The sequence below is a fragment of the Perna viridis genome, chromosome 4 (genome assembly GCF_037379345.1).
Source record: "Perna viridis isolate PV_CMFRI_1.1 ecotype Kerala chromosome 4, ASM3737934v1, whole genome shotgun sequence".
In the NCBI taxonomy this organism is placed as follows: Eukaryota; Metazoa; Mollusca; class Bivalvia; order Mytilida; family Mytilidae; genus Perna; species Perna viridis.
This window is the reverse complement of record NC_142448.1, coordinates 52,547,833-52,571,126: the sequence shown is the minus strand read 5'-3', so window position 1 is coordinate 52,571,126 and position 23,294 is coordinate 52,547,833. Positions and strand designations below refer to the sequence as shown.

Genomic DNA, 23,294 nt, shown 5'->3' with positions numbered 1-23,294 from the left:
ACAGGTAGAATCATTCAAACACCTGCAAATACAATTTTCCACGCCGAATATTACAGAAACGACAATATGAATAGTATGACCAGACCGTAAATATAACTGACCGTAATTAAATATTTATCCAAATTGAAATAACAACCTCCGAGAGTCAAATAGAATAAAATAGTATAAATACCTGAAAATACAACAGCCGTGTAATAATACAACGACCTTATACCAAGACAGTATAACCAAGAGTAATAGTGAAAAGTTAGTACCCGTAAAACTACAACTTTTCGCTGGTGAAAGCATGCAAAGTTAGTCGTGCATATAGATTTTACTACGTGTAAGAAAACTCCAAGTCATTGCAGGTCATGTAAGAGGACGCTTACCCTACCGGTGCACCTGGTCCATGCTCCCAGTTTTTAGTGGAGTCCGAGTTGCTCAATTGCTTTTGTTACTTTGTATGTATGATTTTAGTCACTTTAGTCACGGATCCAGATGAGGTGCAAAAGGGGGTTAGCACCCCCTTTATTTTGGAATTTTTTTCATTTTCGTATGTAAAATTTACCCAAAAAAAATGGCACATAATGTCCTAGCGCCCCCTTTTTTCTGAGTGTCTGGATCGGCCACTGAAATTATAGGCACCGACAATCCCAAGATGTCAACATTCTACGTCTGATCTGGAAAATGAATCAAACATGTACTTAACACCCTCTTCCCCCTTTTCCACTGACTTCTATCTTGATCTGCTTTTAGTTTGATTGGAAAGTGAACAGACCATAAATCTAACCACATGTAAAACGCGTGACATGCTACTATCGAATTTGCATTTCAATGATGGTGTTAACATGAGCGTTTATTTATAATAATTCGAGAAAAAAATCAGATGTCAAACATTTGTTTATTTCGTGGCGCGGTTCTGTTAGACGCGTTTTGATTGGTTGTTAAAACGTGGTTCTATCGGAAGTTGCATGGATTGGCCGTGACCGTCTTCTGGCCGTACATAAACAAAATGAAAAATATTTTGATTTTTGAATCATCTTCTTGCGCTCTGTCAGACGGTAAGTTTGCTAATATGACATTTATTTAAATATACTAACCAAGTGAAAGAAAACATGCTGTATAAGGAACTAACACCTAAAATCCATATTCTGATCCGCATTTGATTTTTCGTGAAATTTTTACAGCACATTCTATTAGTGCGTGTGAGCAGCGAAATCAAGGAGTTCAATTTTGAGTCTAATGATCCATGGCGAAATGTAGTTCTAAATATTTTTTGTTTGAAACAGTGGATTGCTAAAATCAGAAAAAAAAGAAATAGATCAAGAGCTATGCTTTTGCAGCTAGTGTCGTAGTGGGGGGAGGGTGCAGTCATTACCATCACTTGTATACTTTACTATAAAAATGAGTATCTGCGGTCTTTGGAGGCTTATTATTTTATTGCTTAGTTGCTTCCCTAGGATATAAAGATCAGATTTAAATATGATAAATAAATATAAATAAGTTATTTAGAGTTGTCATGAAATACATAATAAACATGAGCCCTATTGTCATATTGAGCTTTTGATAACAAAGCATGCAAATAAATAATGGACAACACAAGAGACAAATTTATGTTAAGAGCTGGCAAACACAGCAAAATAAAAACAGATGAATAAATAGCATTAGAACTAAAATCTGCTAAAACTAAGGTAATAAAAGCAATACTAAAGCGTTAAAGCCATGTTAGATATATATAAATACTCAGAATGACTTAGATGTAGTCAGTGCATGCTGTGCATTTACAGTGTTTTTCCATCCCAAGATATAATGCTTTTAAATTGATTAAATTTGACATTTTTCTAAAACCATCAGGTAGATCATTCCATGAAGCAGCTACAGCATATTTAAAAGAGTTCTTACAGTAGGTAGTTGTACTCTTGGTATATATACAATATTTGAATATCTAAAATTATAATTTAAGTTTTTAAAAGCAACAAGGTCATCCACATTTATACTGAATTGCTTTAAAATTAGAGATACAAGTCTCCAATAATATTGAATTTGACAGAAATATTAACCAATTATAATGTTATATCTTAAATTATCATGTTTCACTGTAATATACCTTTATTGTTGTAATAGGCCATGCACTGTAATTGAGTTTGTGCCAATAAAGTATTTGTATTTGTATGGAAACATTTTGGTGACAGTTTGTTTAAAATTTTAACAGTATTTAGCAAAATGTAACGCATCCAGGCATCCTTCTAATCTTAAGCAATGGTACTTTAGCTCGATCTAATAGTTCGTCATGTGTACTCTCATGGTCTTCATATATAAACTGCAAGGCTCTCTTGTATATTTTCCAATTTAGAAGTATTACTTTTAGTGCAAAAATGTCATGCCAAAGGACAAAAATTAAAGTTATAAAAAATAAGTGGGAAATATGGTAAGTTTATTTAATTTGAAGAGGTAGCAGACAATGCGCTTAACAGACATTAATTAATCAGTCATAATCAGCATTAGACAAGGTGTTATCATCAGCATAACTATATAAGGTACCCTGTTCAATAAACAATATATATCATTTAAAAGTATGTTAAAAAGGAAGGAATGAGTATAGAACCTTGAGGCACACCCTTAGTGATGTCAGGCAACTGCCCAGTCACTGACTACTCCCTGCAGGTTGATTTGCTGGTTACTGCCTGTTAAATAATTTTTCAGTAATTTCGCAGATTTAGATGATAAGCCATATGCAGAGAGTTTACTAAAAGAATATCATGAGGCAGACACTCAAAAAGCTTTCAAAAGGTCTATTAATATACCTGCCACATACTGGTAAATGATGCTGAATACATTATTATTTTTATGGATATCGTTCTTTGTTTCTAAACCCTTTCCTCTATATGTATATATTTATCATGCTCCTTTTTACATGGACTACACATTACATGTATTATGAACTGTGCTCTTATCTTAAGTTATCCTATAAAATTATTTGCTTTGACTTGATTGATTTACATGTACATGTACATATATACAACTCAAACCTGGACTATATTTGTATAAAAGAATTTCCTTCCAAGAGATTTTTATTCACTTGTTTATTTATGAATAGACTTGACACTTACACATACATAAGTACATGTATGCTTGCATTCAAGGATGAATAATGTAATCATGTGCAGGTGTTCAGAAAATCTGCATAGTTTTGCTTTTTGTTTGCTGCGATGCATTGCGAGGGGACATGGAAATGCCAGGTGTCAGTCCATCCATTTGTCCGTGTTTTCCATACTTTTTTCTAATGCTCCTACCAAATAAGTTGATTTTTGGTATGCAACCTTATTATGAAGAGTTACAGATTAAGATTACATGTAACTTTGGTTATAGTTGAATGATTTTCCCAGAAGTTACAGCCCGTGGAATAAGAAAATTTCAGTGAATTTAAAGTTTTCCGCACTTTGATTTTATCTTTTGTATGCAGTTTTACTATATTGTATGAGAAATTACAGTTTAAGTTTCATTTTAGTTATGGTTGAATGATTTTTCCAGAAGTTACAGCTCTTGGACTTAGAAAATTTTAGTGAATTTAAAGTTGAAGTTTTCCACACTTTATTTGTAATGCTTTTACCACTTTATGTAATAAATTACTTTTTTGTGTAACAGAATGTTAGCAAAACATCATGTTTTTTTTTGTTTTTGTTTTTTTAAATATTTATGTATAGCCTAGTTTAGTGTTATTGTAACATTACATTGACACCAAAAAAGAAGGCAATTAGTTGGTTGAAATGTATTTTTTTACATTGGGGCAGGGTAGAAAGCTCACTCAAATGCTAGTCAGTCCTGAAAACAATTTTTCAATACATATATTTATTTTTATATTGATTTTTGCTAAAAATAGCCAGTCTTGGACTGATGGGTAGGCTACTATTTCCAACTCTGGTTGGGGACATTGGAAAGCTGTTCATTTATTAATGCATTAAAATCAAAATGATGCTAAAGAGGGGTAGGTATCTACGTAGAGTAATTATGTAATATTTCATAAACATTTTGCATTGAGTTAAAGAGCAAATAATACAGCTTGACTTTAAATAATGGTGCTTGAGCCAGAACCACCATAAAATGTTTAGAGTTGGCAAAAAAAAATAGAGTAGGTTTGGTAAAAATATGGAATATCATTGTGTATGTTGGGAACAAATAGGATAGGTTGTAGCAGGTAACAAAAAGACTTTTTTTGGCCTTACACATCAATATTTTACTGTGTTTAAGCAAACTTTCAAATTTCAGATTTGTATGCTGAAAAAGATAGTTGTGGATAATGTCACCATATTAACACTGCAACTCTTTTCTTTTTGAGAAAATTCTGACTTCTGTTTTCATTTTCTAAGTAACTATATCAAAAGAGATCTTGTTGGTTAATTATGATGAATTGTCAAATTGCTGTCAATATTACAATTGTACATGTACATGTATATGGTACTCCTAGTTAATGTATTGTAAACATCTCATTCCATTCTGTCCTCAGTATCTGCACCATTGATGATCAATTCTCAGTTAATTCGTTGATTTGGCCCTATAAATAAAGAAATTTTTGTCAATACTTTTTCACTGAAAATAAAAGAAAATTTAATCTATAAATTTTAGTTTCTTAATTTGCTTTTATGATGTACAAAGAACATCGCAGCATGCCCATTAATTTTGAATTTCTGGTCTTCCATTCCACTCATTTCCAAAATGTGTCAAATTAAATATTTGAGAATCTATTTATTAACATCAAACATGAAATTAATTTTTCTGATTAAGTTAAGACCAGCATGTTCAAAACATATAACAGTCTGCACCGATACTTTTAAAGCAACTAAAGGAATAGAAATCAAAATATTTCACTAGTCTAAAAACTGATTTGCAAGTCCAAAACAAAATTATATTTGAGAGGTTTATAATTTTATTTATTCTACCAAAAAGTCTTGTGAAAACTCAAAGATCGTTTACAAGTTTAAGAGGATAAATTACTGATTACTATCTGTCCATGAAAGCTAAAAGGCGGTGTTAGAATTTTAAAAAAATGGGCCTGGGATATTTTTTTTCTACTAGTCCAATTGGACCATTGGTCAAAGAAAATTACTAGTCTGGGACATCCAACTGGTGACCAAAGTCCTTAGTTGTAGACAGATATAACCATTACAAGTGTCCTTTGAACATACAACATCCCCATAATTTAAAAAAAAAAAATTTTATCATTTGTATTTTAAAAAAAACTAGTGGTCTTGCTGCCCCTATCTTTTAATGTGATTATAATTTTGCTCTTCCTTAGAGGGTCACTTGAAACAGGTTTTAACATATTTACTTTTCCTGGTACAGATTTTAATTTATTGAAAACAACAAAATGCCGGCCAGGATACCAGAGGATGCACCTGACATTGAAAGAGCAACAGAAAAAGATTATGCCTCCCTAACTACCAATGGCTTTGGAGCAGAAACAACAGTTGGAGAAGTAGTGATCAGTGGAGTTTCGTGTCGCCTTCCAGAATCAGATAATGTTGAAGAGTTCAGACAACATTTAATGAACAGAGATGACATGGTAACTGATGATGATAGAAGATGGCCACAAGGTATATAATCTACTGCAAATCAGTGTCCATATTTTTTTTTTTATTGTCTTTTCTTTCCTCTTCAAAGTACTGCATGATTTTCATTTTTGCAACAGAAAATATCCAGCAAATATTATAAACTTCTTGTTCATGTAACTCTACCTTGGATAAATTTGTCTTCGGGAATGGCCCATGTAATTTGCAATGGGGATTAAAGAGCCCTGAATTCTTGTAAATTAAAAAACAACCTTCAAGTTTGTAATATAATTTATTCTTAAATAGATGCTATCAATACACAGAGTTTATCAGTTTTAAGTAGCACTCCACATAAGAATCGTGCAAAATGTGATGCATGGTTGGAAGCCTACATATTTTTATTTTTGATATCTTGTTTGAAATGCTTTAGTAAACAGTAATTAACATTTGGTTTTTCATATAACCCGTGCTCATAGGAGATAAAAATTGTATAGAATGCACTGTAGAATTCAAAAGTAAGGGAGATAACTCTGTAAATGACACTCAAAAACAATAGAATTTATTGGATTTTCAATGTTGATTATCTCCTAAGAGCAGGCAGATTTGAATAAATAATAGCACATTTCATAATATAAACCCATAAACAACTTGATTACAAAAATAAAATTATGTAGCCTTTTTTTGGGTGTATCACATTTTTCAGATTTTGCATGATTCTTTCAAAGAAAGCTACTTAAACACTTTCTAATTTGCATTTCAAATGGGTCTTTTCAATATTTATATTTTGTTTTGAATTAATGGAATGAGATAAATTATGCACAATCCCTCTTCTAATTACTGGAATGTATTGTTTTTTATTTGTAGGATTATATGGGCTACCAACGAGGAATGGTAAATTAAAAGATATCAGTAAATTTGATGCCTCTTTCTTTGGTGTTCACCCAAAACAAGCCAACAGTATGGATCCACAGTTAAGATTAATGTTGGAGGTGACTTATGAGGCAATAGTTGATGCTGGTATGTGTGTAAAATGCACAATGTTATTATTCATTGTCGTATAAAATGTTAAAAAAATTATTCCAAAAAAAAAAATTGAATGTTAAATTTGTTACTCATATCTATAAATAGTAAAACTGGGCAAAACCAATAGCTTGAATATGGTCTTAACAAATCACATGTCATCTCAAATCCAAACACTTAAAAAGAATTATTTTCTTAATCATGATATGGTTATCAATATGAATTAAAACATATCTTAATTTAAAAGAATTTATGTATTTTTTTGGTTAAACTTGTTTTGCAGCTGTGTTTAGCCATTGTGCCAGTGTACCCTCTCGGAAAGTTGATAGTGTTCTAAATGTAAAGATTTATTTTTATGTTAACTTTAGGTGTTAATCCAGACAAAATTAAAGGATCCAAAACAGGAGTGTTTATTGGGTGTAGCGCTTCAGAAGCACACGATGCCTGGTCATATGATCCAGAGAAAACTGTAGGATACAGTATGACTGGATGTACAAGATCTATGTTTGCCAACCGACTCTCTTACTTCTTTGACTTTAAAGGTGAGAGAATTAGGACTTTTTTATCTATTTATGCAGGGGTTGAATTTAAGAAATATCTCAACTAGCTAATTTTAGCGACTACCAAAATATTCCACTTGCTAAAATGTGAGGTACAGTATAAGAAAAAAATGATATGCTATGACATTTGTGAAAATACATCTTTTATGATTAACGGGAAATAAGATTTATTATGGCATAGATTATGTTGGTATACACAATACATGATAATTTTTTTTTCAATTAAAAAGTTTAGCCTTGTGAATCATTTCAAGTACCAATGGATTTATTTTATGTTTAAGTTGTAACTAACAAAAAAAAATTTATCTTTCATCTGATTTTTAGGACCAAGTTTTGCAATTGACACAGCTTGTTCTTCAAGTTTATTAGCAATGGATCAAGCTTTACACAGTATAAGACAAGGACATTGTGATTCGGCTATAGTTGGTGGATGTAACCTCTGTCTCAAACCAACAACTTCCCTTCAGTTCCTTAAACTTGGCATGTTGTCTAAAGATGGAACTTGTAAATCATTTGATGCTTCAGGTTTGCTATATTTATTTTTTCAGTACCATTTACATGCATGTTTGACAAAAACAAACATTTCTTATTTATTCTTGACAACTAAAATTTTATAGCTGTGTTTAAAAATTAAAATGACTTTTTTGTAACCTCATAACATGAGGCTCTTATTAAAATTTCTTGAACATTTTCAAGTCTTCTAAAACTGGGGAATAGATCCTGTGTCATTATTTGGGTAGCAGTGAATTATCTTGTTTTCCTTGTGTAATAAATTTTTGTATTTCACATACAAAATAAATGCTTTTTTTTTCACTCTCTGACATTGTCCCACAAAAATGTTAACACTTTTCTCTTGTAATGTTAACTTTGATGTCAATGATGATTTGGAATGTCTGTCTGCCAATCGCAAAATTAAAATACATTTGAAAATAGCATGGAAGCATTATGAAAAAATATATGATAAATAGGTGAATAACAAAGTATGATACTTGTGCTGAGAACGCTGGAGATTTACCTCATGCACAGAACAAGTTAAATCTAAGCTTTCTTCAGAACTCATGATTATAAATTAGTTTTCATTTTTCCAATTAATTGTTAAGTAGTCTTGTAAATTAAATCAAGTCCAAAAGTTAAAATATGTATTATTAATAATGAGCTGGATCAGTATTGTTGTTCAAGGATATTGCTAAAATGGATATAATTTCAGAAGTTTTATGATTAACAACATGAACTACTTGTTCAATATGGGATGGCCATTTTCATCACTTTGACCCAGATTTAACATCATATGGATGTTTCTATTTTTAGGTGATGGATACTGTAGAAGTGAAGGTGTTGTTGCCATTTTTTTACAGAGAGAAAGTGATGCTATACGTATCTATTGCACAGTTGTACACTCAAAGACAAATTCAGATGGCTGTAAAGAACAAGGTAGAGTATCTGTTGTTCAGTTAACACTCAAAGACAGACTCTGATTAGTTGTATACTCGAAGACAAATTCAGATGGCTGTGAAGAACAATGTAGAGTAGCAATTGTATAGTTTCAAGTATTGGTACATTTAAATTTCTGGAGTAACATTTTTTTTTTTTTTTGGATAAACAATCCTGTTAATAATCTTATAACTGCTATGTGAAAGTGACGTCATTTACATTTTTGATGATTTGCTTTGTTCAGATTTGATACTTGAATTATATTGTAAGACATTAATTTTTTGTCTACAGGGAAGGAAACTCACTCAAATTCTAACCAGTCCTGAATACAATTTTTCAATATATTTACTATATGGCTATATATATTTTTACTAAAATTAGCCAGCCCTGCCAAAAAATAGCCAGTCTTGGACTGGTGGGCAGGCTGCTATTTCTAACTCAGTTGTCTATCTGACCTCAGTGCCAGGTGTGAACACTTAAAAGTAACCTAGCTGTGTTTTAGGTTATTTAGTGTGCACCACAGGATCAAGGTTATTTCTTGTTTATCTATAGTGTTTTTCAGGTGTAAATAAGAGCTAAGTATCATAAGAGAGTTCACAATACAATACATATGGTACTTTGTAGTGATACAATAGATATGTATGTATTTTCATACAGTATTGACCAGAAATACCTTGTGTAAACAGCAGTCCGTCTGTATTTATTCTTTATTTAGGAAGCTAATTTTCTTCTTTTAAAATCATGATCAAAATTTTGTTAGGACATTCATGATTTGTATTGCCACTCTTTTGTGCATGTCAATGACTTATAGCTTTATGGCACAAGTAAAACAGAAAACTTAATTGGAGATAGAACAAGAAAACATGCAAAGAATAAGAAAATAAGCAAAATTTTATTATGCCTCTGGACAAACAAAACAGTACAAGTATCTTCTGACCGACCATCAATAATGAAAATTTATTGGTGATTCGGTTACACCTCTAGTAGAAATTTTGTATGTATAAATTTGAATTTCCATTGATATATATTTTACAGGTATAACATTTCCATCAGGGGCTGTGCAGAAACAATTATTACAGGAAATATACACCGAGGCCTGTATTGATCCTACTACAGTGGAGTATGTCGAGGCCCATGGGACAGGCACTAAAGCAGGGGACCCCCAGGAACTGAATACTATCACTGATGTATTCTGTAAAGGCAGAGAAACACCTCTTCTAATTGGATCTGTCAAGTCAAACATGGGACATCCAGAACCTGCTTCAGGTGAGTACATTTACAGTATAGTGTCAATCGTTGGTGTTCATATATTCAAGTTTTTATGACATGCTGTGGAATAAGAAATTTCATGATATTCAAAGTTTGTCAGTGATACTGCCTCAGAGATGTTTACTTTTATCCATAAATAGTACAGACTTTGCCAATTTCACTAGAGAGGTTGCAATTTTGAATAGAAACCTCCATAAATGAAGTGTAAAGAATTACAAAGTCAAGATTATTGTTAACTGAAAATAAAATGTATAAGAGTCAGTATTATGGAATGTTGAACATTTGACTAAATAGATCTGCTAACATATTTGGGAATGTAACTGTGAATTAAAAGATTTAAAGTTCTTCAGCAGTGGGTCGAAGCCATATACTTTGTTTATCTGTGTACAGTTGGTCCATATTTTTATATATAATGGTATTACCCCAAATTAAGTTGCACAACTACTACAGACTGGATTATTATTCACTTTTCATAATGTATTGATACTATTACGAATTTTATTTTCTGCATATTTATGTCATGAGGTAATTTGCTTTTGGAAGTGTGGTCTGTGACTATTCTTTCTCCCTGATTTGAATCATTCATGCTGTTAATAAAATTCCAACAATTATTTCAGGTTTAGCAGCTGTAACCAAACTCATTGTTGGTATGGAGGACAAGCTCATACCAGCAAATCTTCATTACAATACACCCAACCCAGATATACCAGGATTGGTAGATGGAAGGTTAGAGGTCATTACCCAGGCAACCGAGTTCAATGGAGGACTGATGGCTGTGAACTCTTTTGGTTTTGGAGGTTCAAATGTTCATGTTGTTCTTAAACCAAATCAGGAAATTCAAACTAAAAGTATTGATTTGTCAAAGAGATTATGTTTATATAGTTCAAGGACACAAGAAGGATTAGAGAAGGTTTTGAATGCTGCAGAAGAAAAATGTGAAGACATAAATTTTCATGCTTTGTTGAATGGTTCATGTAGTAATGATCACACCTACAGAGGATTCACTGTGTTGAATTCAAATGACCAAATTAGAGAAATACAGGTCAGTAAACACTTTAGAAAATTCTCCAATAATAAATTTGTGTATTCTTCATGTAAGATAGCTCTGTCTTGTTATTCTTTGTTCCCAGTTATTGGACTTATAACACTGAACATGAAGAAGGGGCATACACATGTGTCATGAGCTCTAGTGGATTCTCAGATTGAAAAAAAATCAGAAAATAAGAACAAAGGAAAAATGTTACTTGTACTTATGAACATTTAAATACTTGGACAAAATTGAGAAATTTGCTTATTGCAATTTTGATTTAAATGGCACGAACTCCAATAGATTGAAAGATCACACATGTGTTCAGTTATTATTGATATGGACACTTTTTTATGATGTAAGGTAGATTTTTATTTAGAGAGCAATTGAAGTCACTCAAGAGCCATTTTAAATGTATTTTGAAAATGGTATCGGTTCGATTCATGAGTAATCAAGAGAACCCAAGATTCTAGTGGAAATCAAAAAAATGTAATCCTGGGACAAAGACCAGACATGGAAAACAGACAAAAACTGCAAAGAACATAAAATAACTAAAATAATACAGACAAAGTAACAGAAGTAAATGAGTAAATGTATACTGTTGTCACAATAAAACTGTATCACTTTTGCACAGAAGATTTGTCAATTTTCAGCAAGTGTGCACACAGAATACATGCAATATTAAAAATAAATTTTCAAGATAAATTTTGGAAAATAATAAAATACACTTATATTTTGATGAAACATGTGTCTCATTCTATGATTATTAAAGCAAGTGCCACTAGGAGGAAAGAGGCCAGTATGGTTTGTATTTGCTGGGATGGGTACACAGTGGTGTGGTATGGGGAAACAAATGCTAACGTTACCTAGATTTAGGAAGTCCATACTGAAATCAGATGGTGTTCTCCGTCCATATGGTGTAGAATTGTACAAACTATTGACAGATGGCTCAGAGGAGGCCTTCAATGATACTATCAATTCATTCGTAGGAATCGCTGCAATACAAGTAAGTTTTATGTTTCATTTTCTTTTTTTTTTTCATTCAAAGATTTTTCAAATTCTTTGAAGATGATGCCAATGTGGAAGAAAATTCTTAGAAACTTTAATAAAGCATTACAATCCATCTTTAATTTAAAATGTGCATTTACAGTGTATAATGTATATTCTGTCATTGTTATTTCAACATAAAAACATGTAAAATGTGACATACAGTTTAATCTCAAAATGAAACAATATTTCATTATATACAATTTGACTTTGCAGTGGAGAAATCTAAATAGATACCACAATCAGTACAATCTGTGATTTCATAGATTTTAAGTCAGGCCAGGCCAATTGTATATCTGTTTTCAGGTTGCTTTGGTGGATCTTCTATTTGCTATGGGTATTCACCCTGATGGAATAGTTGGACATTCAGTAGGAGAGCTAGGTTGTGGGTATGCTGATGGGTCACTGACTGCTGAGGAGACAGTAATGGCTGCATACTGGAGAGGAAGGTGTATAAAGGAAGCAAAATTGCCTCCAGGAGGAATGGCTGCAGTAGGTCGGTGGTTGTATAAGAAATTTCCTTTATTTATCAACTTCACAATATTTGTATTGTTTTGATATAAGATGGAAACAAGAAAAGCAAATCATTATGAATCATTTGTCAACAAAATTGCAATTATCTTATAAGGACTGATCTAATGTTTTGAAAATGCTTTTCAGAATGAAAAACTGCTTCAATATGATATAAAACAAAGAAACTTATCTGCAAGGTAGTCATAGCTATTTCTGATTACAACAGCTTTATTTGAGGAAATATGGTATTTTTTTTATTATTAATCAAGAGTTCTCATTTATTAGCCATGAAGTGAAATTTTGTTAAAATAGTACATCAGAGGTGTTTACTATATTTTTGCTCAATGTGGATCTCTTCATAATACCCTTGTTTGAACAACAAAAAATAAAGATTTTACTAATCATTTTCATAAAAATATGACTGAAAATATAAGTTTATCATAAAGTAGCATTATTTGGCCTGGTACATAACAAAATTTTGATATCAGTTGGTTTTTTTTTTTCAGGTCTGTCTTGGGAAGAGGCCAAGAGACTGTGTCCTCCAGGAGTTGTACCTGCTTGTCACAACTCTGAAGATACTGTCACAGTATCAGGTCCAGCTACCCTGGTGTCAGAATTTGTCAAAGAACTCAAGGGGAGACAAATATTTGCTAAAGAAGTCAACAGTTCTGGGGTAGCATTCCATTCCCAATACATGGCTGATACAGCACCTGCTCTCAAGTCTGCTCTCTTAAATGTAAGTGTTAAAAACTTTTAGGCCTGCTTGGTTTCAGTTCCGAAACATTTTAGTATTTTGGAATTTAATTAAGATATATGTATGCATTCATTTGAGAATGTCAGCATGATATGGCATTTGTAATGATTGCTTTTTTAAACTCTTACAAGTAAATGTAGGTTTATGTCAACAATATTATCTTACTAACTTTTTAAAGGTTTTAGATACAAAATATTTGTATAATATCATTATCATACATTTTAGATTATTGTACCAAAACCAAGAAGCAATAGATGGATTAGTTCATCAATCCCAGAATGCAACTGGCATACAGATTTAGCTAAATATTCATCAGCTGAGTACCATGTTAACAACTTGGTTAGTCCTGTGTTATTCCAAGAGGCCTTGAAACATGTCCCAAACAATGCTGTTGTCATAGAGATAGCCCCACATTGTCTTCTGCAGGCTATACTGAAAAGGTCATTGGGGTCAAAGTGCACATTTGTTGGACTGATGAAAAGAGGACATCAGGACAATGTGGAGTTCTTTTTGTCCAGTCTTGGAATGTAAGTTTTAACTGAGTTTAATTTTCTAAAGATGGTTTGGGTTAAATTAACCCATATTTCTAAAGATCTCCATGCTTATAAAATAAACCTGATTGTATAGATTTAAGTTTTTAAAGTTATAGTTGAATTTCACTGACTCAAATGCATTGAGTGGTCCCTTTGAGTTTGTGCTATTGAGGTTTGGCTATATTTTGAGATGTGGTAACTCAATTTGTAATGAGAATGGCTTCTAGAGAAAAGAGAACCATTTAAACTACATACATGTATATAGCAAAATGCGATTTATTTGTAGTCAACATATGTTATACTTCAAATGTAGCTACATGTACAGGTATGTGTTTTGATAAGGACAAAGGGTAGATTCTGTGTCTTGTACTCATCAGATAACTTCATCAATTATGAAATGACTAATTGCCAGCATCTGTCCCTTGAGCAATGTTACTCATAGAAATTAATTTTTAGATGCTTCTTGAAAGGAGTAAACATGGATCCAATGAAAATCTGCTCACCAGTGAAATTTCCAGTTCCTAGAGGAACCCCAATGATTTCTCCATTAGTAGGATGGGACCATTCTGTATCCTGGGATGTTCCAAAAGTTGAAGATTTTCCCACTGGTGCCTCAGGCTCTCAAGGTGGTGCTATCTATGAGATTGAAATGGCAGCCAACTCACCTGAAAACTATCTGATTGGTCATGCAATTGATGGGCGTGTCTTGTTTCCTGCAACTGGTTACCTTGTTTTGGCTTGGAAAACTCTGGCAAAAATGAAAGGGCATGTTTATGAAGAAATGCCTGTCAAGTTTGAAAATGTGAATATTTTTAGAGCAACAATTCTTCCATCTGAAGGTAAAACTTGCCATGACAAATGCTGATTTCTCTTGCACTGTTTTTGAAATGAGTTCTTAGTACGGAAAATTGAATGCCTAAATAATTTTCTAGACATTGTGTAATGTAAACAAACAAAGCGGAAGTGAAATGTTACTGAGAATTTTTTTATCTAATCATCAAATACATCTTTAAGAATTAATTTGTTAGTGATATTTTCTTCAAATCATGTTCAAATGACTTAATAACATATTTCAAACAGAGGTTGTACAATATTTCCTTCTTGTAAAGCATTGTTAAAAATTAATATGAAACAACTAAAAACAAAAAAGTAACTAATTCCTTGTTTGTCAAACCCTCCTTATCAAATGCTTTAACAGCTGAAAATGATTATTCTGATACTTATTTTGATTGTTTCTCACAATTTTCTTTCTTAAAAGTATGTTTTTCAATGAAAAATTGTGATATTTGAGTTATAACCAAAACCGGAAATGTCTGATCTTCCCGACCTTCAATTTTGTTTTATAAGCCATTTCATAAATCCTGTGTCAATTTTATCATGCTTCAAAATTAAAATTATTCAATTTATGTAGCTACTGATGTTTACATGATGTTTTAGTCTGCATAGAAGTTTCTTTCCTTCACATTTTCATAGGAATTACCGTATCAAGGTAAATAAATTGACAGATTAAGTTCAAAATATCAATTTTTTTTTGTCTTACAAAATTTTACTGCAACCTAAGTCTAAAAAACTTTTTTTCACACGTTTAGACCTTTAAAATTACACTGCGCACTATACACACCAAAATACGGTATCGCTATAGTATACCATAGTCCATATCCTTTACTCGTGAATGAAAGTACCGCCACAGTATATCATTGCCATGTCCTTTACTCGAGAATGAAAGTACCGCCACGGTATATCATAGTCCATGTCCTTTAATCGGGAATGAAAGTACTGCCACAGTATATTATCGTCCATGTCCTTTACTCGGGAATGAAAGTACCTCTACAGTATATCAAACTCCATGTACCTTTTTCTTAATTCATGCAAGTATTGTTGATTGATAATCACAGTTAGATGTGGATGAAGGAATATATTAACTGTCAGAGGACTCCTAAGGGAGATAATCCAACAAGCAATTTACATTTATGTCCATTAGAACCGGGGTGGGGGAGGGTATTCTCTTTTTAAGCTTGCTCACAGTATTTCTAGTTAATTTATGAATAGGAATTGTATACACTATTGAAATCAATATGAATGGATTGTCTCATTTTAGGAAAGGTAAAGTTTTCTGTTAACATCATGGAATCTACAGGAACCTTTGAGATTACTGAGAGCAACACTTTGACTTGTAGTGGGTGTATATCTCAATTAACCACACCCATTTACCCAGTTAATAGAGAGCAGGTGGACTTCACTCTAATGTCATCTGATATCTACAAAGAATTGAGACTCAGGGGTTATGACTATGGAACAGACTTCAGAGGCATACATAGAACTAATTTAGAAGGTAACATTTTTCAGAAATTAATTTCTGCAATTTTAGTTTGAACTTTGCCCAAAAATTTGATAACAAATAAAGGAGGGAGGCATATCTAAACAAACTATAGGACTGAAGGTATGGTCCAGGTGTTCTGTTTTATAATGTTCGAAATGCTTTGAAAACTCAGAAGTCTGGTTCGGACATGTTTTAGGTTTATACAGAGAAGTTAAGATTATGAAAGGTTCAGTTTAATCTGGCTCCAAGATTATTTAGATTATTAAGGATTCAGTTTAGACAGGTTTACAAATTTTTCAGGATTCAATTCAGACAGATTTCACAGTCTTCAGTTTTATGTGTACATATATATATTTAATTTTAATTTTACCAACGGCCGCTTTTCATGTCTGATTGACTAGCTTCCTTATTTTGTAAAAAAAAGTTATCTGATCTAATGTACCAATAAATTAACTATTAAGTCTTTTAAATGGAATAGATATGTAATTACTGATATAATATGTTGCAGGCGATGCTGGTGAATTAATATGGAACGGTAACTGGGTACCATACATTGATACCATGCTACAGATGTCAATACTGGGTGTGTCAGACGGATGTCTACGACTTCCAACAAGAATAACATCACTATCAGTTGATCCTTCCGTACACCAGGAAAGAATCTACCCAACAGAAGATGGTCAAAATGGTGAGCAACATAAATTGGTCTAATTCACTTTCCTATGTTAGAAATGTTGATACTCATGCATTGAGTGACTCCTAAACTTTCATGTACATATTTAAGGTTTTCACTTTTAATTTTAAATTCAACATTTTTCTCAGATGATCAACTGATATTACTTATTTTTTTTATAATCTATATGATTTTAATGTTTCTAATTATAGTAACCTATGTGAGTATTGACAAAGACCTTGACACCTGTACAGCAGGTGGAGTTGAAATCCTAGGCCTGCATGCCACTGTGGCACCACGACGCCATCAACAGACCAATCCTGTACTAGAACAATATAGTTTTGTCCCATATATCTGTGATATTCAATATGACAGTGATCTCAGTGAATATTTATGTTACTGCTCAGCTTTTGCTGTTCAGAAACTTCAAGGTTTGTGCAATAATAAGGATAAAGAATCAAAATTTGAAAGAATGGAAAAGTTCTACGAGCAGTTGAGATGCCTTGACTGCCAGAGAAATTCGTTGAAGGATTTTCAACATTTGAATGGCGCTATATTTACTTACTTAACAAATGTGTTTGAAAACATTGATGATTGTAGCAAAGGTGATTCTTCAAATGAAATAAGCGACTTTATATCATTGATGTGCAATCCACAAATTCTAAAACCATGTTTAGACATTGTTATAGAAAACATGCTGTCTCAGTCCTTAAAAATTGTGGAGATGGGTTCTAGCAGAACTCAGCTACACCATCACATCATCCCATTGGTTGAATCTCAGCCAATGATGTCTGTCTCTTACATATCATGTGATAAACCTGGTGCCAGTGAAAGTGGGAAATTAGATTTTGATATTATTGAGTGGGATCTTGGGATGAATGCTCCTGCAGATGTTAAAAATGTTGACATTTTAGTCTTGAAAGACTTTCTCTGTAGGCAGACTAACATATCCAGTACACTTGTAAATTTGTCATCTGCTTTGAAAGACAATGGCTTCCTTCTGATAGAAGAAATTACCAGAAATTTCCCAACAGCATTAGCTTTAAATAGACTATGGGAGGAAGATTTAGTGCTAGAAGATGAGCGCACTTGTATTTGCTATTGTGATGAACAAAGATGGTGCAAAATATTTAATGAAGCTGGGTTCAATGTTATTTACAAAAGATCTGACAATTTGTCTACAGTGTTTTTGATCCGTTCAAAAGCCAGAAATGATGTTAAGTCTTGGTCGTTATTACCTATAGAAGATTTGACTGGTTCTTGGTTTGATCAGTTAAAACAGGAAGTAATCAATAACCAGGAGAAGATCCTCTGGCTTGTTGTGAACTCAGAACCCAAGAGTGGAATTCTAGGAATGTTCAATTGTCTGAAACAGGAGCCAGGTGGTGATAAGTTGAGGTATAAACAGAGTTAGAAATGTTGTACATGTATTTTGAAAATATTTTGAGTTGTTAAACTTCCTTGTAATTTAGATTTATAAGAAGAGATATTATTGTTCCCATTATTGAAAAAGTAGTGAAAAAGATGGCGGCAACTCCTAGTTTATTGACATATGATTGGTAATCCTGACTTAATGTGTCTTGACACATGATGGGTAATCCTGACTTTATGTGTCTTTTTATTGACATATGATGGGTAATACTGACTTAATGTGTCTTAACGTATGATGGGTAATCCTGACTTTATGTGTCTTTTTATTGACATATGATGGGTAATACTGACTTAATGTGTCTTGACGTATGATGGGTAATCCTGACTTAATGTGTCTTTTTGTTTTTATATTATTTTTAGTTTGATTTTGTAGAGTTAAGTGTCATCATTCTGTTACCATGGATTTTTTTACTTTTGTTGTCAGGGCCTTTAAGAGTTAAAGATGTAACTTGTTTAAGTCCTTTTAGTGACCTCTGAAATACTTAGGATTCAGGTTATGTGTTGGTGCATTTGTTGCGTTTCACTATATTGTTTTTTTTGTTTTTTTTTTATTGCAGTGATAAGTTCTTGTCTGCCTCCATTGTAAAAGAACAAACTGAATGATCAACACTTATTTATATGAATAACTTGTTTCCCCTCACTAACCATGGAGTTCAATACCTTGATAATATTTGACTTGTTTCCCCTCACTGACCATGGAGTTCAGTACCTTGATAATATTTGACTTGTTTCCCCTCACTGACCATGGAGTTCAGTACCTTGATAATATTTGACTTGTTTATACAATATTTAAAATTGTTGATATATTTCAGATGCATTTTCAACTGTGATGACATGGGACCAAGCCTTTCAATTGAAAGTGAAGACTTCAGACATGTTTTGGACAGAGACTTGTTGATGAATGTTTATAAAGATGGAAAATGGGGATCATTTAGACATATTCCTCTTGACAAAAGTTTGTAGCATTTTATTATAATAAAATATTTCTTGTGAAAATTCTTTGAAAATATTGTATCAAGTTTTATTTCTAAAATGACAGTTTGGAGCACTTTGATTAGTGTTAATTCCATGTAATGGAGACATAAACATATACCGATATGGTCAGTTAATAATTAGCATTCTGTGTTCTGTGTATTCCAAAATGAGAAGTAGTTCCTTATATTTAGTTATAAATACATATATCAAGGAACTTTCAGATAAAAATCCTGAATTTCTTACTATAGTTTTGATGTCAGTTGTAAGAAAATAGTAAAAAAAAAAATTATGCATCGGTCTAAAATATATTAAGAAATGTGTTAACCTTGAATTAACAGAATTTTTTACTTGTAATTTAGATTCATTGTATCAGAAGAAATCCTGTCAGCATGCCTACATCAATGTCATTACTAAAGGAGACCTTTCCAGCCTAATGTGGGTTGAATCTCCCTTAAAAAACTTTACTAGTACTGACAATAAAGAACTATGTCATGTCCAATATGCTGCACTGAACTTCAGAGATGTGATGTTAGCCACAGGTAGACTTCCAGCTGATGCTATCCCAGGAGACCTTGCTGTACAAGATTGCATTTTGGGAATGGAAGTGTCTGGTCTCGTTGATGCCAGTGGAAAAAGAGTTATGGGCCTTGTTCCTGCAAAGGTAGGAATTGCATGAATAAAATAAGAAATAGTCTTGCAAAGTGTTATCTGATTGATTTCTTTACATTATACATATTATTTCTCCTGGGTATGAAAGTTATTTGTTTTTGGATTGTTTGTGGGAAAAGGGATTTTTTAGCACAATTTGTAGAATATTTTGGGCCTGCAAAAATTTTGATTCATTTTGGCAGTCCAAATTTTTGTTATTAATCAATACCACCATAACAAAACTTTTAAGTTGTGAACCTTACATTTGTTTAAGTTTCAGAATCTCGCATCCACATTCGATGTAAGTAAAACAGTAGATGTCAGTAATAAGTTGCTATGGTCAGTACCTGACAGTTTGTTTTACTGTTTCAGAGTCTTGCCACCACAGTAGATGCCAGTAACAAGTTGCTATGGTCAGTACCTGACAGTTTGTTTTACTGTTTCAGAGTCTTGCCACCACAGTAGATGTCAGTAATAAGTTGCTATGGTCAGTACCTGACAGTTTGTTTTCTGTTTCAGGGTCTTGCCACCACAGTAGATGTCAGTACTAAGTTCCTATGGTCAGTACCTGACAGCTGGACAATGGAGGAAGCTGCGACAGTACCAGTCGTTTACACCACAGCCTACTATGCCCTTGTCATAAGGGGGAGGATAAAACCTGGAGACAGAGTCCTGATACATTCAGGAAGTGGAGGAGTTGGCCAGGCTGCAATAGCTATAGCTTTACATTATGACTGTGAGGTGTATACAACAGTTGGATCTGTAGAGAAGAAGAAATACCTACAGAACATGTTCCCTCAGCTCAAAGATAGACATTTTAGTAATTCTAGATCAACTGAGTTTGCTTGTCACATTATGAAAGTCACGAAAGGGAAAGGTATTTTCATTTCCATAGACTAATAATTTAATTTCAGGAGTGATTTGTTTTCTGATTGGATCAATAATTTTTGCCTATCATCTCATAGATATAATTTTGCGATGTGACAATGATGTCATCGAAATTTTTGATAATTTTTTTGTTAAATTTTCAAACTTACATTGTTAGGAATGGTTGTAGTATTGTTTACTACCTATTTGAAATTATTTCAATGCCCATTTTGTACTCTTGAAATTACCTGCTATGCAGGCTATTTATTGTGGACCAATGTGATTGAGGTTATTTCTTCATAATAATTTGAAAGCATTTTACTATTGAATTCACTGCTATATATTTTTGCATGAATTAAACCATTAAACCAAAACCAGATATATTTTTCCCTTTTTACAAGAAGAAAGAACTTAATTAATGAAACATACAATTTTCTATTCTATACTTTATTCTTTTTAGGTGTAGACGTCGTATTGAATTCTCTATCAGAAGACAAACTTCAGGCCAGTGTAAGGGTCTTGGCCCAACATGGAAGATTTTTGGAGATCGGCAAATTTGATCTTTCTAATAACACTCCTTTGGGTAAGTTCATGAAGTTTTTTTATTCTTTTAGAGTGAATGTTAATTTATGATTTGTATATTGTTCTTACTGATATTTTTTCACAATCTCAGCCAGGCAACTGCAGTGGTAAAAAAAGTAATCTGCAATATCCAATGAAAATATTTGATATCACCAATAAACCGAAAAACAATTGGTTTTTGAAAACATCAGAGTTTTAACAATTGTTCCTTAAGTTACACTATTTACATTTTCTGACATTATTTTGACCATAAAATAGTTTTGACCCCATGTTATACTATCAACTTAAAAAATGCAGCAATTTTGCATTTATCAAGTAATTGCAGTCAATTTTATACAAATATGGTAATGCTTATTCAATAAGATTATACATGTATTTTATTTCAGGTATGTCAGTGTTTCTGAAGAATATCAGTTTCCATGGTATCTTGTTAGATGCTTTGTTTGAGGAAGATAACCATGACTGGTTAGAGGTGTCCAAATTATTGACCCAAGGAATTCAGTCTGGTGCAGTTAGACCTTTGAAATCTACAGTGTTTGATAATACACAAGTGGAGGAGGCTTTCAGATTCATGGCCCAGGGTAAACACGTTGGAAAAGTGCTGATTGAGGTATAGTAGAAATGAGAGCTTGTACATTGTACATATTGACATTAAAACTGACTTGTTTGTTGGTCAGTTTGACCAAGTGAAAAGGGAATAAATCAAAAATATAGTCTACAAATTAGAAGAACAGAAAAATATAAAGGTTTAACAATTTTTCTTATACAAGTTTACAGTTGACGTTGTTTGTGATGGTCTATTTAACCATGAAGTTGTTTTATAGTTTTGGTAATTTATTTGTTTTTGATCCCAACAATTTATCGCTTCAGGTACAGAGTGAAATCCAGTCAACTTCTACACTAACTATTCCAGCTTTACCAAGGAGTTATTGTCATCCAATGAAATCCTATATAGTCACAGGAGGTCTGGGCGGATTTGGTCTAGAACTGGCCCAGTGGTTGATTGACAGAGGAGCAAAGTTCTTGACCCTCACATCAAGGTCAGGTATTAGAACAGGGTACCAGGCAAGGAAAGTAGAGAAATGGAGAAGACAGGGAATCAGTGTATTGGTTTCAAAACACGACATTGTTGATATTAGGGCTACAGAAGAACTAATCAGGGAGACAACTCAGATGGGACAAGTAGGAGGACTCTTTCACCTTGCTATGGTAAGTAAATGATTGTCTCTGTCCACAATGGGTAGGAGACTAATTGTGTTTACTTTTGTTTCTCCCATTTTTGTTTTATGAGCTGATCTGCAGAATTGAGAAAACCAACTGGATGGTTGAAATGCAACTTGAAAGACTCATAGATTCTGTTGTGATTCAGTTGACCTGATATATCTTTATATCTGGTCACACCAGTTAGCAAAGTATTATGAGATTCCCAATAAAAATATTGTAGTTAAGTGTCCGTTTGTCTGTCTGTCCATCCCCTGACAGTTTCCTGATGATAACTTTCCTAGATATCAAATGATCTTTTCAAACTTTGTACAGATACTGAGTATCATGAAATACCGATTGATTTCAAATTTCAGTAAGAGTGGATTATTTACACAAAAGTTAGGACCATAGTTATCTTTACCCCGTGCCCCACCCCCAAATATCTTTTGATGAATAGAAGTCACCTTTCTTGGAATATGAATAGGTGAAATTACTTTATTTTTTTCAAGTAATTGGATTCATCTTTCCTGGAATACTTGAAACAGGGGAAAGTTAGTTCTTTTGAGATTATGGAGTCTGAGATTGATTTGTTCTTCCTATGTGATGATTTGTATTTTAGTAGTGTCCATGGATATTAAATACAACACAACATTGAGGGATGTCATTTTGGTGTCCCTTTAGATGTCCTTTTTTGCAAAATGTCACTTTTTTCACCAATAGGGTTGACATGATTTGGAAGACATTTTTTCCCTAAAGGCATGATTTGATTTGCATTATAATTGATATTTGGATATTTAAGCCACCTAGAGTGCAAAAATGAGCATGGGAGGTAACTCTTTATAATATATTTAACCCAAACCTGTGTTTTTACTCTTCTTTCTTAAAAAAGATATGGTCTTCGTAACTTATTATACCC

General features: G+C 32.8%; 1 protein-coding gene across 2 annotated transcripts in view; it reads left to right on the top strand.

Annotated features, from left to right (window-relative positions):
- The first annotated feature begins 921 nt into the window (after positions 1-921).
- Positions 922-23,294, top strand: part of LOC148620513 (fatty acid synthase-like) — a 37,351-nt gene continuing 14,978 nt past the window's right edge. Inside the window, exons 1-22 of one of the 2 annotated variants that reach the window (XM_088581424.1) lie at positions 922-1,040; positions 5,320-5,570; positions 6,390-6,542; positions 6,914-7,087; positions 7,430-7,630; positions 8,414-8,536; positions 9,572-9,802; positions 10,423-10,847; positions 11,605-11,838; positions 12,186-12,375; positions 12,899-13,128; positions 13,372-13,673; positions 14,136-14,518; positions 15,778-16,011; positions 16,508-16,687; positions 16,885-18,070; positions 18,916-19,058; positions 19,438-19,739; positions 20,246-20,603; positions 21,054-21,176; positions 21,562-21,785; positions 22,046-22,384. In XM_088581424.1, coding sequence (XP_088437550.1) covers positions 5,345-5,570; positions 6,390-6,542; positions 6,914-7,087; positions 7,430-7,630; positions 8,414-8,536; positions 9,572-9,802; positions 10,423-10,847; positions 11,605-11,838; positions 12,186-12,375; positions 12,899-13,128; positions 13,372-13,673; positions 14,136-14,518; positions 15,778-16,011; positions 16,508-16,687; positions 16,885-18,070; positions 18,916-19,058; positions 19,438-19,739; positions 20,246-20,603; positions 21,054-21,176; positions 21,562-21,785; positions 22,046-22,384 — 5,961 coding nt within the window. In that variant the 5' untranslated portion in view covers positions 922-1,040; positions 5,320-5,344. Of the gene's footprint in view, positions 1,041-1,849; positions 1,883-5,319; positions 5,571-6,389; positions 6,543-6,913; positions 7,088-7,429; positions 7,631-8,413; positions 8,537-9,571; positions 9,803-10,422; positions 10,848-11,604; positions 11,839-12,185; positions 12,376-12,898; positions 13,129-13,371; positions 13,674-14,135; positions 14,519-15,777; positions 16,012-16,507; positions 16,688-16,884; positions 18,071-18,915; positions 19,059-19,437; positions 19,740-20,245; positions 20,604-21,053; positions 21,177-21,561; positions 21,786-22,045; positions 22,385-23,294 lie in introns of those variants that run through there. The other variant, XM_088581425.1, reaches the window with a different exon arrangement.